This window comes from Macaca mulatta, chromosome 18 (genome assembly GCF_049350105.2).
Source record: "Macaca mulatta isolate MMU2019108-1 chromosome 18, T2T-MMU8v2.0, whole genome shotgun sequence".
Classification (NCBI taxonomy): domain Eukaryota; kingdom Metazoa; phylum Chordata; class Mammalia; order Primates; family Cercopithecidae; genus Macaca; species Macaca mulatta.
This window is the reverse complement of record NC_133423.1, coordinates 69,463,290-69,479,268: the sequence shown is the minus strand read 5'-3', so window position 1 is coordinate 69,479,268 and position 15,979 is coordinate 69,463,290. Positions and strand designations below refer to the sequence as shown.

At 38.0% G+C, this 15,979-nt stretch overlaps 1 protein-coding gene across 12 annotated transcripts in view; it reads left to right on the top strand.

Moving 5' to 3' along the window:
- RBBP8 (RB binding protein 8, endonuclease) overlaps positions 1–15,979 on the top strand; it is a 118,495-nt gene that overhangs the window by 21,794 nt on the left and 80,722 nt on the right. For 8 of the 12 annotated variants that reach the window (XM_028837673.2, XM_077974520.1, XM_077974526.1 and 5 more), the window contains 2 exon segments: positions 2,385–2,591; positions 11,746–11,788. In XM_028837673.2, the coding sequence (XP_028693506.2) occupies positions 2,483–2,591; positions 11,746–11,788 (152 nt within the window). In that variant the 5' untranslated portion in view covers positions 2,385–2,482. 12 annotated transcript variants of the gene reach the window in all.

Genomic DNA, 15,979 nt, shown 5'->3' with positions numbered 1-15,979 from the left:
ATATCCCTTTACCTGTAAATATCTCAGTAAATATCCCTTTAACAGATAAGGCCTTTCAAAAAAAAAAAACACATCATTATCATACCCAAGAAAATTAATAATTCCCTAATATCTAAAATCCAGTTCATATTTAGTTTCTGCTGAATTTTTTTTTTTTTTTTTTTTTTGGAGACGGAGTCTTGCTCTGTCACCCAGGCTGGAGTGCAGTGGCTGGATCTCAGCTCACTGTAAGGTCCTCCTCTCGGGTTCACGCCATTCTCCTGCCTCAGCCTCCTGAGTAGCTGGGACTACAGGCGCCCGCCACCTCGCCCGGCTAGTGTTTTTTTTTGTATTTTTTAGTAGAGACGAGGTTTCACCGTGTTAGCCAGGATGGTCTCGATCTCCTGACCTCGTGATCCGCCCGTCTCGGCCTCCCAAAGTGCTGGGATTACAGGCTTGAGCCACCACACCCGGCCTCTGCTGATTATTTTTTAAAAGTCTAATCACAATTTTTGCAAAGCTTGATAGTTTATTTTTGTAGCTCTTTACAGTTCACCAAGTGGCTTCACATACACTCTTGCTCCCTTCAGAATTACTGTTTCAACTCCTTCATCAGAAACCTCGAGAAATGGTTAGCAAGAAACAATCAGTTCGCGCACTTGTTAGAAATGGTACTGTATTGGCTAAGGAGCCAGATGTGAGGTTTAGTAGACTTGCTAATCACTATACTTTTTAAGTTGTAGCTAATTAATGGTTTCATTTTAAGAACACATGTTAAGGCCGGGCGCGGTGGCTCAAGCCTGTAATCCCAGCACTTTGGGAGGCCAAGACGGGCGGATCATGAGGTCAGGAGATCGAGACCATCCTGGCTAATATGGAGAAACCCCGTCTCTACTAAAAATACAAAAAACTAGCCGGGCGAGGTGGTGGGCGCCTGTAGTCCCAGCTACTCGGGAGGCTGAGGCAGGAGAATGGCGTAAACCTGGGAGGCGGAGCTTGCAGTGAGCTGCGATCCGGTTACTGCACTCCAGCCTGGGTGACAAAGCGAGACTCCGTCTCAAAAAAAAAAAAAAAAAAAAAAAAGAACACATGTTAAAATATTTACTAATCTGTTCAAACTTCTTAACCTGTTGGTTTCTTCAAGGACTATGTAATAAACTTAATCATTCACCTTTATTCTAAGAGAGGCATGAAGTAACGTTACCCTAATTGTGTTATAACTCTAAGATGTTTCTATATTCATAGATCTTTGCTGTGTTTGTATCTTACTGACTTCTCTTGTTTTTGGAAAGTTATACAGATCCTCATCTGTGTTAATACATCAGTCGACTATCTCTTTTATAAAATATATATAGATGTGTGTATATATATGGATGCTTGTTAAGTCAAGACTATCTTAGAATGTTTTTCAGTTTTGGGCTCAGTATGCTGTTGCACCAATTCAAAAGTTAAAATTTTTTTTTTTTTTTTTTTTGAGACGGAGTCTCGCTCTGTCGCCCAGGCTGGAGTGCAGTGGCCGGATTTCAGCTCACTGCAAGCTCCGCCTCCCGGGTTCGGGCCATTCTCCTGTCTCAGCCTCCTGAGTAGCTGGGACCACAGGCGCCCGCCACCTCGCCCGGCTAGTTTTTTGTATTTTTTAGTAGAGACGGGGTTTCACCGTGTTAACCAGGATGGTCTCGATCTCCTGACCTAGTGATCCGCCCGTCTCGGCCTCCCAAAGTGCTGGGATTACAGGCTTGAGCCACCGCGCCCGGCTTTTTTTTTTTTTTTTTTAATTGAGACAGGGTTTCTGTCGCCCAGGCTAGAGTGCAGTGACACAATCCCCACTCGCTGCAAATTCCGCCTCCCAGTTTCAGGCAGTTCTCCTGCCTCAACCTCCCAAGTAGCTGGGACCACAGGCACGCACCACCACACCTGGCTAACTTTTGTGTTTTTAGTAAAGACTGGGTTTCACCATGTGGCCAGGCTGGTCTCAAACTCCTGGCCTCAAGTGATCCACCCACCTCAGCCTCCAAAAGTGCTGGGATTGCAGGCCAGAACCATCTCCCCCAGCCAAAACAATAAATTATTTTATAGTGGTAAATTAATACTGCCCATGAATGATAAAAACCCCTCAATATCCAAATCCTTTCTGTTTAACATAATTTAGATAATTTTTCCTCTAAGAGAAATAAGAAAATTTGCCTGAAAATTTACCTTATATAGCCAAATAACTGAAATCAGGGCTTTTCTCACCATTATCATCTTTCCTTATTCTTTCCTTCCCCTCCCAAATTCTAAAAATGATTAATTACAAGTAAATAAAGAAATGGTAGATGAGGATATCTGGGCTTGTGTTTCATCCTGACTTCAAAGTACATAAAGATAAATGCAACGTTCATTTATGTTGCAATCTGTCATTTCAGGTATTTGACCTGTCCAAAGACGACTTGATACCTCTATAATGTAACAGAAAAGGTCAGAAAATATTAAGCAAATAGAAGTGTGGAGCATATTAAGCAAGATGAACATCTCGGGAAGCAGTTGTGGAAGCCCTAACTCTGCAGATATATCTAGTGACTTTAAGGACCTTTGGACAAAACTAAAAGAGTGTCATGATAAAGAAGTGCAAGGTAAAATCTTAAATAAAAGCAGTATTTTATTGCGACTGTAGTGGCTTTGTATACCTTTGTATGACAGTTCTCTTTATTTTTTCTATTTCAGCTTTGAGGTTCGGGGGGGTACATGTGCAAGTTTAGTACATGGGTAGATTGCATGTTGCTGGAGTTTGGTGTACAAATGATTTCATCACCCAGGTAGTGAACATGGTACCCCATAAGTAGTTTTTTGATCCCCACCCTCCTCCCACCCCACAACCCTCCACTGCCATGTAGGTCCCGGTACCTGTTGTTCCCCTCATTGTGTCCATGTGTACTAAATGTTTAGCTCCCACTTATAAATGAGAACATGCAGTATTTCTGTTCCCTGCTTAGAGTAATGGCTTCAGCTGTATCCAAGCTGCTGCAAAGAAAATCATTTTGTTCTTTTTTTATGGCTACATAGTATTCCATGATGTATATGTACATTTTTTTTACTCAGTCCACTGTTGAGTTTTGTGCATTTAATGACCATCTTTAAGTTCAAAGATATCTTTTTTTTTTTTTTTGAGACAAGGTCTCACTGTGTCATCAGGCTAGGGTGTAATGGTGTGATTATGGCTCACCACAGCTTCCACCTCCCATTTTCAAGTGAGCCTCCCTCCTGTAGTTGGGACCATAGGCACACGCTGCCATGCCTGGCTAATTTTTTATTATTTGAAGAGTCAGGGTCTCACTATGTTGCCCAGGCTGGTCTTGAACTCCTGACCTCATGTGATCCTTCTGTCTTTGCCTCCCAAAGTGCTGGGATTACAGACGTAAGCCACTGTGCCTGGCCCAAAGATCTCATTATTTATTTATTTGTGGATTTATTTATATATTCATGTATTTATTTATTTACTTATCTATTTTCAGAGAGGGTCTTACTGCATCGCCCAGGCTGGAGTACAGTGGTATGATCACAGCTCCCTACAGCCTTGACCTCCCAGGCTCAGGTGTTCCTCCCACCTTAGCCTCCTGAGTACCTGGGACTACAGGTGTGCACCACCATGTCCAGCTAATTTTATGTGTTTTTTGTAGAAACAGAGTTTTGCCATGTTGCCCAGGCTGGTCTTGAACTTCTGGCTCAAACAGTCCACTGGCCTCAGCCTCCTGAAGTTCTAGGATTACAGGTGTCAGCCACCGTGCCCAGCTGATCTTTTTTTCTTTTTCTTTTTGAGACAGGGCCTCGCTTTGTCACCCATGCTGGAGTGCAGTGGTGCAAACATGGCTCAATATTAGCGTCAACCTCTCGGGCCCAAGTGATTCTCCCACCTCATCTTCCCAAGTAGTTGGGACTACAGGCGCACACACCATGCCCAGCTAGTTTTTTTTTTTTTTAACTTAACCTTCACCTTAGAACACCTAGCTAGTTTTTGTATTTTTTGTGGAGACAGGGTTTCGCTATGTTGTGCAGGCTGGTCTCAAACTCCTGAGCTGAGGTGATCCTCCCGCCTTGGCCTCCCAAAGTGCTAGGATTACAGGCGTGAGCTGCGCACAGCCCAGATCTCATTTTTAGAGGACATTTACACTGGTAGTTTTTGTGATTCATTTTTATGGTCAAATTGGTGCTTTTTAACCACAGAACATAATTTATATACAACTTGCTGTTATTTACTTGTGGTAACATGTATGAGATAGTGGAAAAGGTAAAGAATTTGTTGACTGAAGACCTGGATTTGAATTCTGATTTCATTTACCCACTTGCTCTGTGATCTTAAGCCTAATTACCTAACCTCTAAATTTAATTTTCTTCTACAAAATTTTTGCAGGATATTGACATAAAATTACTACATAAGTCATTTGACAAACCTGTAGCTCTGAAATACAAAAGTGAATGGCAGCTTACTTTCAGAGAGCCTGTTTAATGGAGATAGAGTCGTGGAAACAGATAATTACAATACAGTGAAATAACAGTTAAAAGGTTTTTATGAAGTGCAAAGAGTATATAGAGGATTAAGCAGTTGTGATTGAGATGAGTAAATATTATTTGTATTAAAAGAAGCTAAGCTCAAGGTTTTGATATTAAATTTTAATATACTTTAATTCTGTAACTTTCCCTATGTGTGAGAAATGCTTCATATGACATTTGTTTCTTGATTACCTATTATAAGTTTAATACTGCAGTGCTTTATAGCTGTATCATTACACTGGAGTACTATTAAAACATAATCCACTTGAATCTAAACTGTAGTATGTGGGTCTGTTAGGACTTTCTTATGGTAGGCCGGGGGTGGTGGCTCATGCCTGTAGTCCCAGAACTTTGGGAGGCCAAGGTGGGCGGATCACCTGAGGTCAGGAGTTTGAGACCAGCCTGACTGACATGGAGAAACCCCTTCTCTACTGAAAATACAAAATTAGCCAGGCGTGGTGGTGCGCACCTGTATCCCAGCTACTCAGGAAGGCTGAGGCAGGAGAATCGCTTGAACCCAGGAGGCGGAGGTTGTGGTGAGCTGAGATCGTGCCATTGCACTCCAGCCTGGGCAACAAGAGCAAAACTCCATCTCAAAAAAAAAAAAAAAAAAAAAAAATTTCCCATGGTAAATTTAGTTTCCGGCAAAACTTCTGATAATACTCTTACTAATTAATGAGTTTTGAAATATGAACAACCCCAAAAGTATTCTTTCAAGCCCCAGTGTTCATGGAGACACAAAGAAATGTTCAAGAAATGTTTTTTGGGCAATTACTATTTGCCAGACCTTGTGAATAAGAATGAATCCTATATAGTGCTAGCTTTAAGGAAATTTCTAGTCTAGAATTTTAATGCAGTGTACTATGTTGTTATCTGAAAACATGAAGGAAGAACTGAGGGTGTGTGTGGTTGCATGGGGAAGTGGGTTTGTGCATGGTTTATGTCAGACCAGGCTTGATAACTGATTAAGTCTAATTAGCCAGGCAAAGAAGATGGTGGAAGGGGAGGGAATTTTCTGACTAGAGAGAATAGCACATGCAAAAGTTTGCACATAAGAGCTTGATTCTATTCAAGGAACTATGGATGGTTAGGTTTAGTTCTAAGAGGAAATGGAGTGGGAGATGGGAGTTTTTGGGGGAGGTGGGTAGGATATGATGCTAGAAATGTACATAGATCCAAATTACATAAAATGGTATGTGCTATGCTGAAGAGATTGTCATCATGCCTTGACTTTAGGGCAGATTTCTCTATTTCTGCAAAAAATGTTGGGATTTGGGGATTTGGGATTTTGATAGGTAGTGCGTTGAATCTGTAGATTGCTTTGTATAGTATTGACATCTTAATAATATTGTCTTGTAGTCCATGAACACGGGATATCTTTCTATTTATTAGTGTCTTCTGTATTTCTTTTTAAGGTTTTTATTTTTTAATTATTAATTTTTAGAGATGAGGTCTTGTCTCATTGCCCAGGCTTGAGTGCAGTGGCACAATCATGGTTCGCCGTAGCCTCAAATTCCAGGGTGCAGGCGATCCTTCCACTTCCACCTTCAGAGTAGCTAGGACGACAGGCATGCACCACCACATCTGGCTAATTAATTTTTTTATAGAGACAGGGATCTCACTTTGTTGCCTAGGCTAGCCTCAACTCCTGGGATCAAGCAGTCCTCTGACCACCTTGGCCTCCGAAAGTGCTAGGATTACAGGTATGAACCACCACACCTGGTCATTCTGTAATTTACTTCAGCACCATTTTCTGATTGTCAGGGTACAAGTTTTTTGTCTCCTTGGTGAAATGTATTCTTAAGTATTTTATTCTTTTGATGCTACTGTAAATAGAATTGTTTTCTTAATTTGCTTTTCAGATTGTTCATTGTTAATGTATAGAAATATAACTGGTTTTTGTGAGTCGATTTTATATTCTGCAACTTTCTTGAAACTCTTGATTTCTATTTTTGTTTTTTATGTTTTGAAACAGAATTTCACTCTGTCACCCAGGCTGGAGTGCAGTGGCGTGATCTCAGCTCACTACAACCTCTGCCTCCCAGGTTGAAGCAGTTCTCCTGGCTCAGCCTCCCAAGTAGCTGGGACTACAGGCACGCACCACCACTCCTGGCTAATTTTTGTATTTTTAGTAGAGATGGGGTTTCACCATGTTGGCCAGGCTGGTCTTAGACTCCTGACCTCAAGCGAGCCGCCCATCTCAGCCTCCCAAAGTGCTGAGATTACAGGCAGGAGCCACTGTGCCTGGCTATTTATAGGCTATTAATTTAATACAAATAAAATATATGACAAATTTCTTCTTCTGTTCTTTGGCGTTACAGGATCTTCATGAAATCCCTATTTTACGATGAGGAAGCATCAAGAAAACAAATGATATACTCTTTAATAGAAACAATATGCCATATTTATCAAATTATAGAATATATAAAGCTTGCAAATATTTTGTAGTAGATAATTCTCTTAAAGTGTACTCCTCATGGTTATGCTCTATTCATATTCCCACAAAAATGTCTATATTCTGAAGAACTTTAAGAGAGGAATACAGTAATTATTGGTATATATGGTAAAGTCCATGTGTTTTGTGAATGTTAGGTATTGGATATATGAGCTCATAAGAGAAGATAATCTTTGGTACATTATATTGATCATGGCAATTTCTAAATACCTTATGGATTCTTAAAGGTACTAAATGAATAAGTACTATTTTTTAAGTTGCTATGTCATTTAAAAACATTTTGGTTTGGGCCATGCCTTTGTCAATATGTTCCATATAGTTCCATATAAAATTAGAGTCTGTGTGTGATAACATCAAAGACATGCCTGAAGGGAACTTAATTTTTTTAAGGAGGTGGGGAATTCATTTGTAGAAACCAGTATAAGAAGCTGTTTGAAAGACATCAAACATGGACTTGTCTGGACTTTGCAGGTTTTAAGGTATATATAGAAATCAAAATTGACTCATTACTTTAAAGCTTCATGTCAGCAAAAAATAAAAGAGAACGGCTGGAAATGGTAATATTTGAGATACGTAGTTTTTACTTATGTTGGAAATGGTAATATTTGAGATACATAGTTTTTACTTAGCTGCAGAAATCTACCCATAGGACCTTGCATGCATCCGAATGCTCTGCTACATGTGTTTAGAAATTTTTTTGCCTCTTTTGCCAAAACATAATAAAATGATAGCAAAATATGACAGTATGTGCACTGATCACAACAATATGATAAACTGCATCCATGTCTTTTAAGACTAGGAAAAAATAGACAAAATGTTCTAATTTCTGCTGGAGACTAGCAATATGCAAACCAGACCATTTTTGTTGAAAAGTTCTGGAGACATTTATGACCGAGTTTTTATATCCTTTAAGATAATTGTATCCTTTCATGATTGTGTCATTTCATGATATGTTCCTCTTGTGACAGATGCTGCTAGTATCAGGGTTAAACACAGATTGTTACTGATAATATATACAGTCTTTGTTCTTTAAATTCAGAATTCACAGAATTTAATGGGAACTTCAGAATTCTTTAAATTTCAAAATCTTAAAGTATATTTACTTGGGTACAAAATTTTATTGCCTTTAAAAATCTTTTTCAGTATCAAGTTTATTATTAAAAGCACAAGTAATAAAATAGAATTTAAAAGATTTATTTTCAGAATATCACTATTTTAATAAACAATCTTTTGCCTATGCCAGCTTCTGCTATTAACATCTAGCTAATATATTTTCTGTGTCTAGTAAATATGGTAATCAGTTTCAGAGAAAACTAGGCGGGTTTTGTGAGGCAAACTTGGAACACCTTGAAGGAATAGGACAGTTTGGGGGCTCTAATAGGGCAGGATAAATATTCCTTGATTCATTTTTTAATTGCTCCATTTATTTTGTATACACAGAATCAAAAATTCTAAAAAGAAAACATTACCTTAAGATTATACAAATTAACAATGAAAGGAATTGTCCCACTCATTACTAAGAATGCTGTCAGGCTGGGCGCAGTGGCACACACTTGTAATCCCAATACTTTGGGAGGCCAAGGCAGGAGGATTACTTGAGTCCAGGAGTCTCAGACCAGCCTGGGCAACAAAGCGAGACCCTGTCTCTGCAAAAATAAATTTTTAATTAGTCAGACATGGTGGTGCGTGCCCGTGGTCCCAACTACTTCAGAGGTTGAGGCAGGAGGATCGCTTGGGCCTGGGAAGTCAAGGCTACAGTGAGCCTGTTTGCACTCACTGCACTCCAGCCTGAGTCACAGAGATCCTGTCTCAAAAATAATAATAATATTATTATTATCAGTAACTCTCACACCTTTTATTTACATTCACATCTGTAAATAATAAAATCCACAAAAATTAATTTACCCATTTTGAGATCATTAAATCTTAAGCAAAGTGAGCACACCTTAAATGGCTTTGGAATTTAAATAATTTGTTAGGCAATTATAGAAATGCTAGCAGTAGTAGTTTTGGTTGAAGTTTAATTACTTCATTTGTATATAAAGCCCCCACTGTTTGTCAAGAAAGTGATGTTAAGTGTATCATTTGTAATTCAGAACCATAAACAACTTGTTTAAAATGACAGTACATACATTATATATATATGGTTTGTTCTGGGTAGAGAACTAAAATAAGTAAGAATTAACATAGCAGTGATTTTTGTTAATGCAAAGGCATTGAATTCTTGCCTCATTTCTGAACTCTTACATTTGTTTTCTGTATTATACAGGTGCTTGATTGTTTCATTTCCTCCAAAATTTATGTATAAGTGAGTGTAGGGTTAATTGTAGCACAGTGCTTAGTCTTGTGAACACTGTTTCCTCAATAGGTATCTTACGTTGCCAGTGTTACAATCCCAGATACTTTGTTCAACAGATTACCTGTTCATACAGGAGCTGCATTGTTGTATAGCCTCATTCCTTCCGATGGGTGTGGAGCAGGATTAAAGCACACTTTATAGGGGTTCTAATTGTAGATTCCTAATTGACTTGGTGAATAGCAAATGCTAAAATTTAAACACACACACATACACACATATAAACCTGTTTCAGGGTGATCTACGTGACAGAACAAATACCTCACAGGTGTTGAATGCTTACAAGATAAAAGAGTAGTTCTTCCCCTGTTTCCCAAGGATTTTCTTTTGAAGTTTATATGATTTTCTATCTCATTATTTCTTTTCTTAAAATGGTTTATGGCAAGAATCCATTTCATCTTTGGCTGCACTTTTCACTTCTAAAGGCAGAACTGATTGTTAGAAGTCAGCCACAATTAAAAACAAACAAACAAAAAATCTGTCAAGTAAAATTTCACACATTTTTGAGAAGGGAAAAAATGTGCCTGGATGCACCACAGGTTACAACTCTCTTACTGAAGGATGTTTGGGTTGTTTCTAATGTTTGGCTAAGACTGCTTGAACATTCAAGTACAGGTTTATCCGTAACACTTTTTTTACCATCTTCTTTATAACATTTTTGGTTCAAATTATAGAGCATAGAATCGAAGGTAAAATGTGTCATATCAGTTGGACATTTTCTAAAGGTGAAATTTGAGACATAAGGAGAAAATGTAACATCCAAAAAATTCTCCAGGGCCTTTATTTTTCCACGATATCTAGATTTCCTGGCATTAAATCGTCACCGTGGAGGGCAATAAGAAGAAATGTCTTCTTCATTAGTGTCTATGTGACCATGGTTGGGAAATGTATAGATTTGTTTTTAAAATTGGTATTTGTCTAAATTATGTTGTCCGAAAGATTGTACCAAGTTAAGCAGATAAAGAAAAAATATGTTCTTAGAAATGATAAATATGTTTGTTTCTACATACATATATGAAAAACTTTTCTGATTTATAACTTGATAGAATCTGTGAACTGCCAAAGGCACATAGTAAATATTCTTGGATTCTTCAGGAATCCGTCAACTAATAACTATTTATTGGTAACTAACTGCCACCAAATAAAAATTCTTGAATAGATCTATATAGTTGGGTAAATTGTAGAATATTAAAAGCACTGATTGAGAAATTAAAGAGTAAATATTGAGGGCTTTTTTCCCCCTTTATGTTAATCACATTGCAGGAAGTAGGGAGCATAGAGAAAATAGAGGGCAAAGCAATATTCAACGAGAAAAAAATTTTCTAGTTTTTACTGTTTTAACAATCTTTGATTAAATCACTTTTTTGTTTTGTTTTGTTTTGATACGGAGTTTCGCTCTTATTGCCCAGGCTGGAGTGCAATGGCAGGATCTCAGCTCACCACAACCTCTGCCTCCCGGGTTGAAGTGTTTCTCCTGCCTCAGCCTCCCGAGTAGCTAGGATTACGGGCATGTGCCACCATGCCCAGCTAATTTTGTATTTTTAGTAGAGACGGGGTTTCTCCATGTTAATTGGGCTGATCTCGAACTCTTGACCTCAGGTGATCCACCCGCCTTGGCCTCCCAAAGTGCTGGAATTACAGGCGTGAGCCACCGCGCCTAGCCAATTAAATGACATTTCTAAATCAATGTTGGGTATTATAATTTTTCAATTTTGCTAAGTAATTGTTTTTGTTTGACTTATATATAGTTGCTAATGATGTATGTATTTTCATATTTGTTCAGTGACTTTTTTCTTTTGTTAATTACCGTTCATGAAAATTAGAAATGTCACCCTGTTTTATCCATATCCTTCCTTGCAGTTTCAATGCCTGTCAGTCTGCTTTCTTCTCAATAACTACCTGAGTCCATAGGCAGTGGTCTTCTCTTATGTTTTGTGTCAGACTCAATTAAAATTAAAAATTCATGTAATAGATATCTTGAGATATAAAACATTCATGCCTTTTGTTAGGTACTTTTCTATAAGGAATTTTGCTCCTAGTCCAGGACTTCCTACCACAATCTAGTTTAATCCCAGAAGATTTGTGCCTACATAAACACCATTGCTGTTAGTAAATACACAGGCTATGTCAGAACATAGACCTTCATTTATAGTGAACTTCTAATTATATGCTTGCCCTGCTACTAGAAAGGAAATAATTTACTTTAGATGGGGAAAACGTTATTCCATTTGACTGTCACATGATAGACTAAAAGCGATATGTTGCAGATATGCTTTTGTGACTGCAGGATACAAGTAAGGGGAATATACTGTAAACTAATGAGACCTGGTTTATTATTTAGAGGCCAGACTATTGTGACTTAATAGTGTAGCATTTGACTCATAAAGGAACTTTTGTAGAAGTAACACTTTTTCTTTTTACTTTTCAGGTTTACAAGTAAAAGTAACCAAGCTAAAACAGGAACGAATCTTGTAAGTATCAGTATGTAATACTCAGGTGTTATTTATAGAGCAGTTGATACTAATGTCCAATTTGACCTTAATGTCTTATTTATAAAAAAAAAAATTAGCCCTACTTAATATGGGCCTTGGATAATCAGCAGCATTTTTTTTTTTCAAATTCTAAATTAAAAAGAATAATTTGATAATTTTAAGTATAGCCTTAGTTAATTATGTATGTTTACATTATAATACAACTTACATATGTAATCTTTTCCCATAAAATATTAAAATGACAATTGATCTGTAGTCTCATTTTGATTTGTCAGCGGAGTTCTTTTTTCAGCCATAATTAACACCTGGAATTCAACATGCTACAAGACGGGGAGCAGAATAATTCTGGAATTTCAAAACTCATATGAATGAAAACTAAATGGGCATTATAAGACTCCTTTTAGGTAGTTTGAAATTACTCAAAGATTCCCTGAATTGTTTTGCTTATACAGTTCTAAATGAGATCAGATTTTTTAAGTTCAGGAACAGATTTTACTCATGATTCTCTAGAGCTTCCACATTCAGGAATCTGAAACAGATGGCAGAGTAGAATATCAGCACCCATAACAAAAGTCAGTACCATGTAACTAATAATAATACATTTGGTTTACAGTCTGTGTCTATGGGCTTCAGTTACTTCACTTTCTGAAAGCTTCCAAGGCTGTAACATGCCATCTGTGGCCAGGCACGGTGGCTCACACCTGTAATCCCAACACTTTGGGAAGCCAAAGCAGGCAACTTGATTGAGCCCGTGTTTGAGACTAGCCTAGACAATATGGTGAAACCTCATTTCTATTAATGCAAAAAATTAGGCACGGGCGGTGGCACGCACCTGTGGTCCAAACTACTCCAGAGGCTGAGGTGGGAGGATTGCTTGAGCCCAGGAGGCATAGGTTGCAGTGACCCGACATTGTGCTACTGCATTCCAGCCTGGGTGACAGAGTGAGACCCTGTCCCAAAAAAAACAAACAAAAAAAGCTTTTTTTCCCATTATAATCTGCAAATGAAAATTGGTAAATTTTCTGTTACACCAAAAAGTCACGTTTGGAAGTGAACTTAGTTGATTCAGGAATATAAAATCATGCATTTTTTAAAAGTTTTGTTTAAAGTGAAAATTTCTGGTTCTTCATAGCATTTTAAAGTGCCTTGTTTTAACTGTACATGTTCCTACCCTAAAGATGTTACAGAAAACCTCCTTAACCATAGAATACCCCTTTTCTGTGTTTCTGTGGCAGAGCTGTGTTTAGTACCCCTAATTGAGCTGTTTTTTAACTTAAACAGAAAACCAAATAATCCTTTTTTGAGTAATGAATGTAAGATGTACATTTTATTAGGTAGGATATTTTCCTACTGTGAAAAATAAAAACAATCAGAAGTGACTTTTACAGTAAGGAAAATTTCTTCTTTTATATGGAAAGCCCAAAGAAGGGACATTCTAGGACTGGTTAATAGGCGACTCAAAGACTCAGGTTATTTCTTCTCTCCCATCCTTAGTATTTTGACTTGCTGTCTTATTCTTGAACTCACTGCAAAACGTTGGCTGTCACCATTCTAGTCATCTTCTGCAGAACATCCCTGGGTCCTCTTTCACTAATTACAAAAGTTTGCCAGAAACAGACCCCAGCAGACTAACCGAGAAAAGACGAGAGAAGACCCACATAAAATCAAGAATGAAAAGGCCAGGCGCAGTGGCTCACGCCTGCAATCCCAGCACTTTTGGGAGGCCAAGGCAGGCGGATCACGAGGTCAGGAGATCAAGACCATCCTGGCTAACACGGTGAAACCCCGTCTCTACTAAAAATACAAAAAAAATTAGCCGGGCGTGGTGGCGGGCGCCTGTAATCCCATCTTCTCGGGAGGCTGAGGCAGGAGAATGGCATGAACCCGGGAGGCAGAGCTTGCAGTGAGCCAAGATTGCACCACTGCACTCCAGCCTGGGCAACACAGCAAGACTCTGTCTCAAAAAAAAAAAAAAAGAATGAAAAAGATGATACTACAACTGGTACCACAGAAACACAAAAGATCATTAAGGACCATTATGAATAACTGTATGCTAATAAACTGGAAAACTAGAGGAAATCAATGCATTTCTGGATACATATGACTTACCAAGATTGAATCAGGAAGAAATAGAAAACCCGAACAAACCAGTAATGAATAGCAAAATTAATCAGTAATCACCAAGTCCAAGACCAGATAAATTCACTGCTGAATTCTATCAAACTTACAAAGAACTAATACCAATTTTCCTTAAACTGTTCTAAAAAAGTGAAAAGGAAGGAATTCTTCCTCTCTCAGTCTGCAAGACTGGCATCACCCTGATACCAAAAGCAGACAAGGATGCAACTAAAAAACTACAGTCCAGTCTCCCTGATGAACATAGATGCAAAAACGTTCAACAAAATACTAGGAAACCAAATCCAACAGCACATTAAGAAGATAATACATCATTATTAAGTGGGATTTATCTCAGTGATGCAAGAATGGCTTAACATATGCAAATCAATAAGCATGATACGTCACCTCAATAGTATGAAGGACAAAAATCTTATGGTCGTCTCAATAGATGCAGAAAAAGCATTTGATAAAATTAAACATCCCTTCGTGGTTAAAAAAAACTGTCAACAAACTAGGGCATATAATGAACAAACCTCAAAATAATAAAGGTCAAATGTGCCCAAACCCATAGCTAACATTATACCAAATGGGGAAAAGTTGAAAGCCTTTTTTCTAAGAACTGGAACAAGTCAAAGATGCCCACTTTCACCACCATTATTCAGCATGGTACTGGAAGTCTTAGCCAGAGCAGTCAGGCAAGAGAAAGAAAGAAAAGGCATCCTAATTGAAAACAAGGAAGTCAAATTGTACCTCTTTGTAGACAAGAAGATCTTATATTAGGGGGAAAAAAAAGTTTTTGAGACAGAATCTCACTTCTTGCCCAGGCTGAAATGCAATGGTATAATCATGGCTCACTGTAGCCTCAAACTCCTGGGTTTAGGCAATGCTCCTGCCTCAACCTCCCTAGTAGCTGGGACCTACAGCTGTGTGCCACCACGCCTGACTAGTTTTTAAACTATTCTTTTGTAGAGATGGGGTCTCTGTATTGACTAGGCTGGTTTTGAACTCCTGGGCTCAAGTGATCCTCCACCCTTGACCTCCTAAACTGGTGGGATTACAGGCATGCGCCACAGCACCCAGCCAAAAAAACCTCTTAAAACTAATAAACACATTCAGTAAAGTTGCAGGATACAAAGTCAACGTACAAAAGTCACTGGTGTTTTTATACATAAATAATGAAATAGCTGGAAAACAATCAAGGCAATCCATTTATAATAGTTAGAAGAAACAAAATATTTAGGAATCAATTTAAGGAGGTAAAAGGTCTCTACAAGGAAAACTACAAAACATAGATGAAAGAAATTGAAGAGGACCCAAACAAATGGACTTCCCATGCTCATGGATTGCAATAATTAATGTTAAAATGAACATACTTCCCAAAGCAATCTATAGATGCAGTACATTCCCTGTCAAAATACCAACGTCATTTTTCACAAAAATAGTAAAATTCCTAAAAATTTGTATGGAACCAAAAAAAGAACTCAAACAGTCAAAGCAATCCTGAGGAGAAAAAAAAAAAACTGGAAACTAGTAACATCACATTGCCTGACTTCAAAATATATTACAAGGCTATAGTAACCAGACCAGCATTATATTGATATAAAGATATATAGATGAATGGAACGGAGTAGAGAACCCAGAAATAAATCCACATTATATGTCACGGCCAACTAATCTTAGACAAAGCTGCCAAGAGCATACACGGGGAAAAGACACCCCCTCAGCAAATGCTGCTGGGAAAACTAGATAACCACACGCACAAGAATGAAACTGAACTGCTACTCACAGTACACAAAAATCAACTTGATAGATTAAAGACTTAAATGTGAGAACCCAAAACTGTAAAACTACTAGAAGAAAAAATAGGGAAAACTTTTCAGAACATTGGTTTAAGCCAAGGTTTTATGGCTAAGACTTCAAAAACACAGGCAGCAAAAGCAAAAATAGACAAATTGTACTGTATAAAAGTAAAAAGCTTCTGCACAGCAAAAGAGACAATTGTGTCAGGTGACAACCCTTTGAATGGAAGCAAATATTCACAAACTACTCATC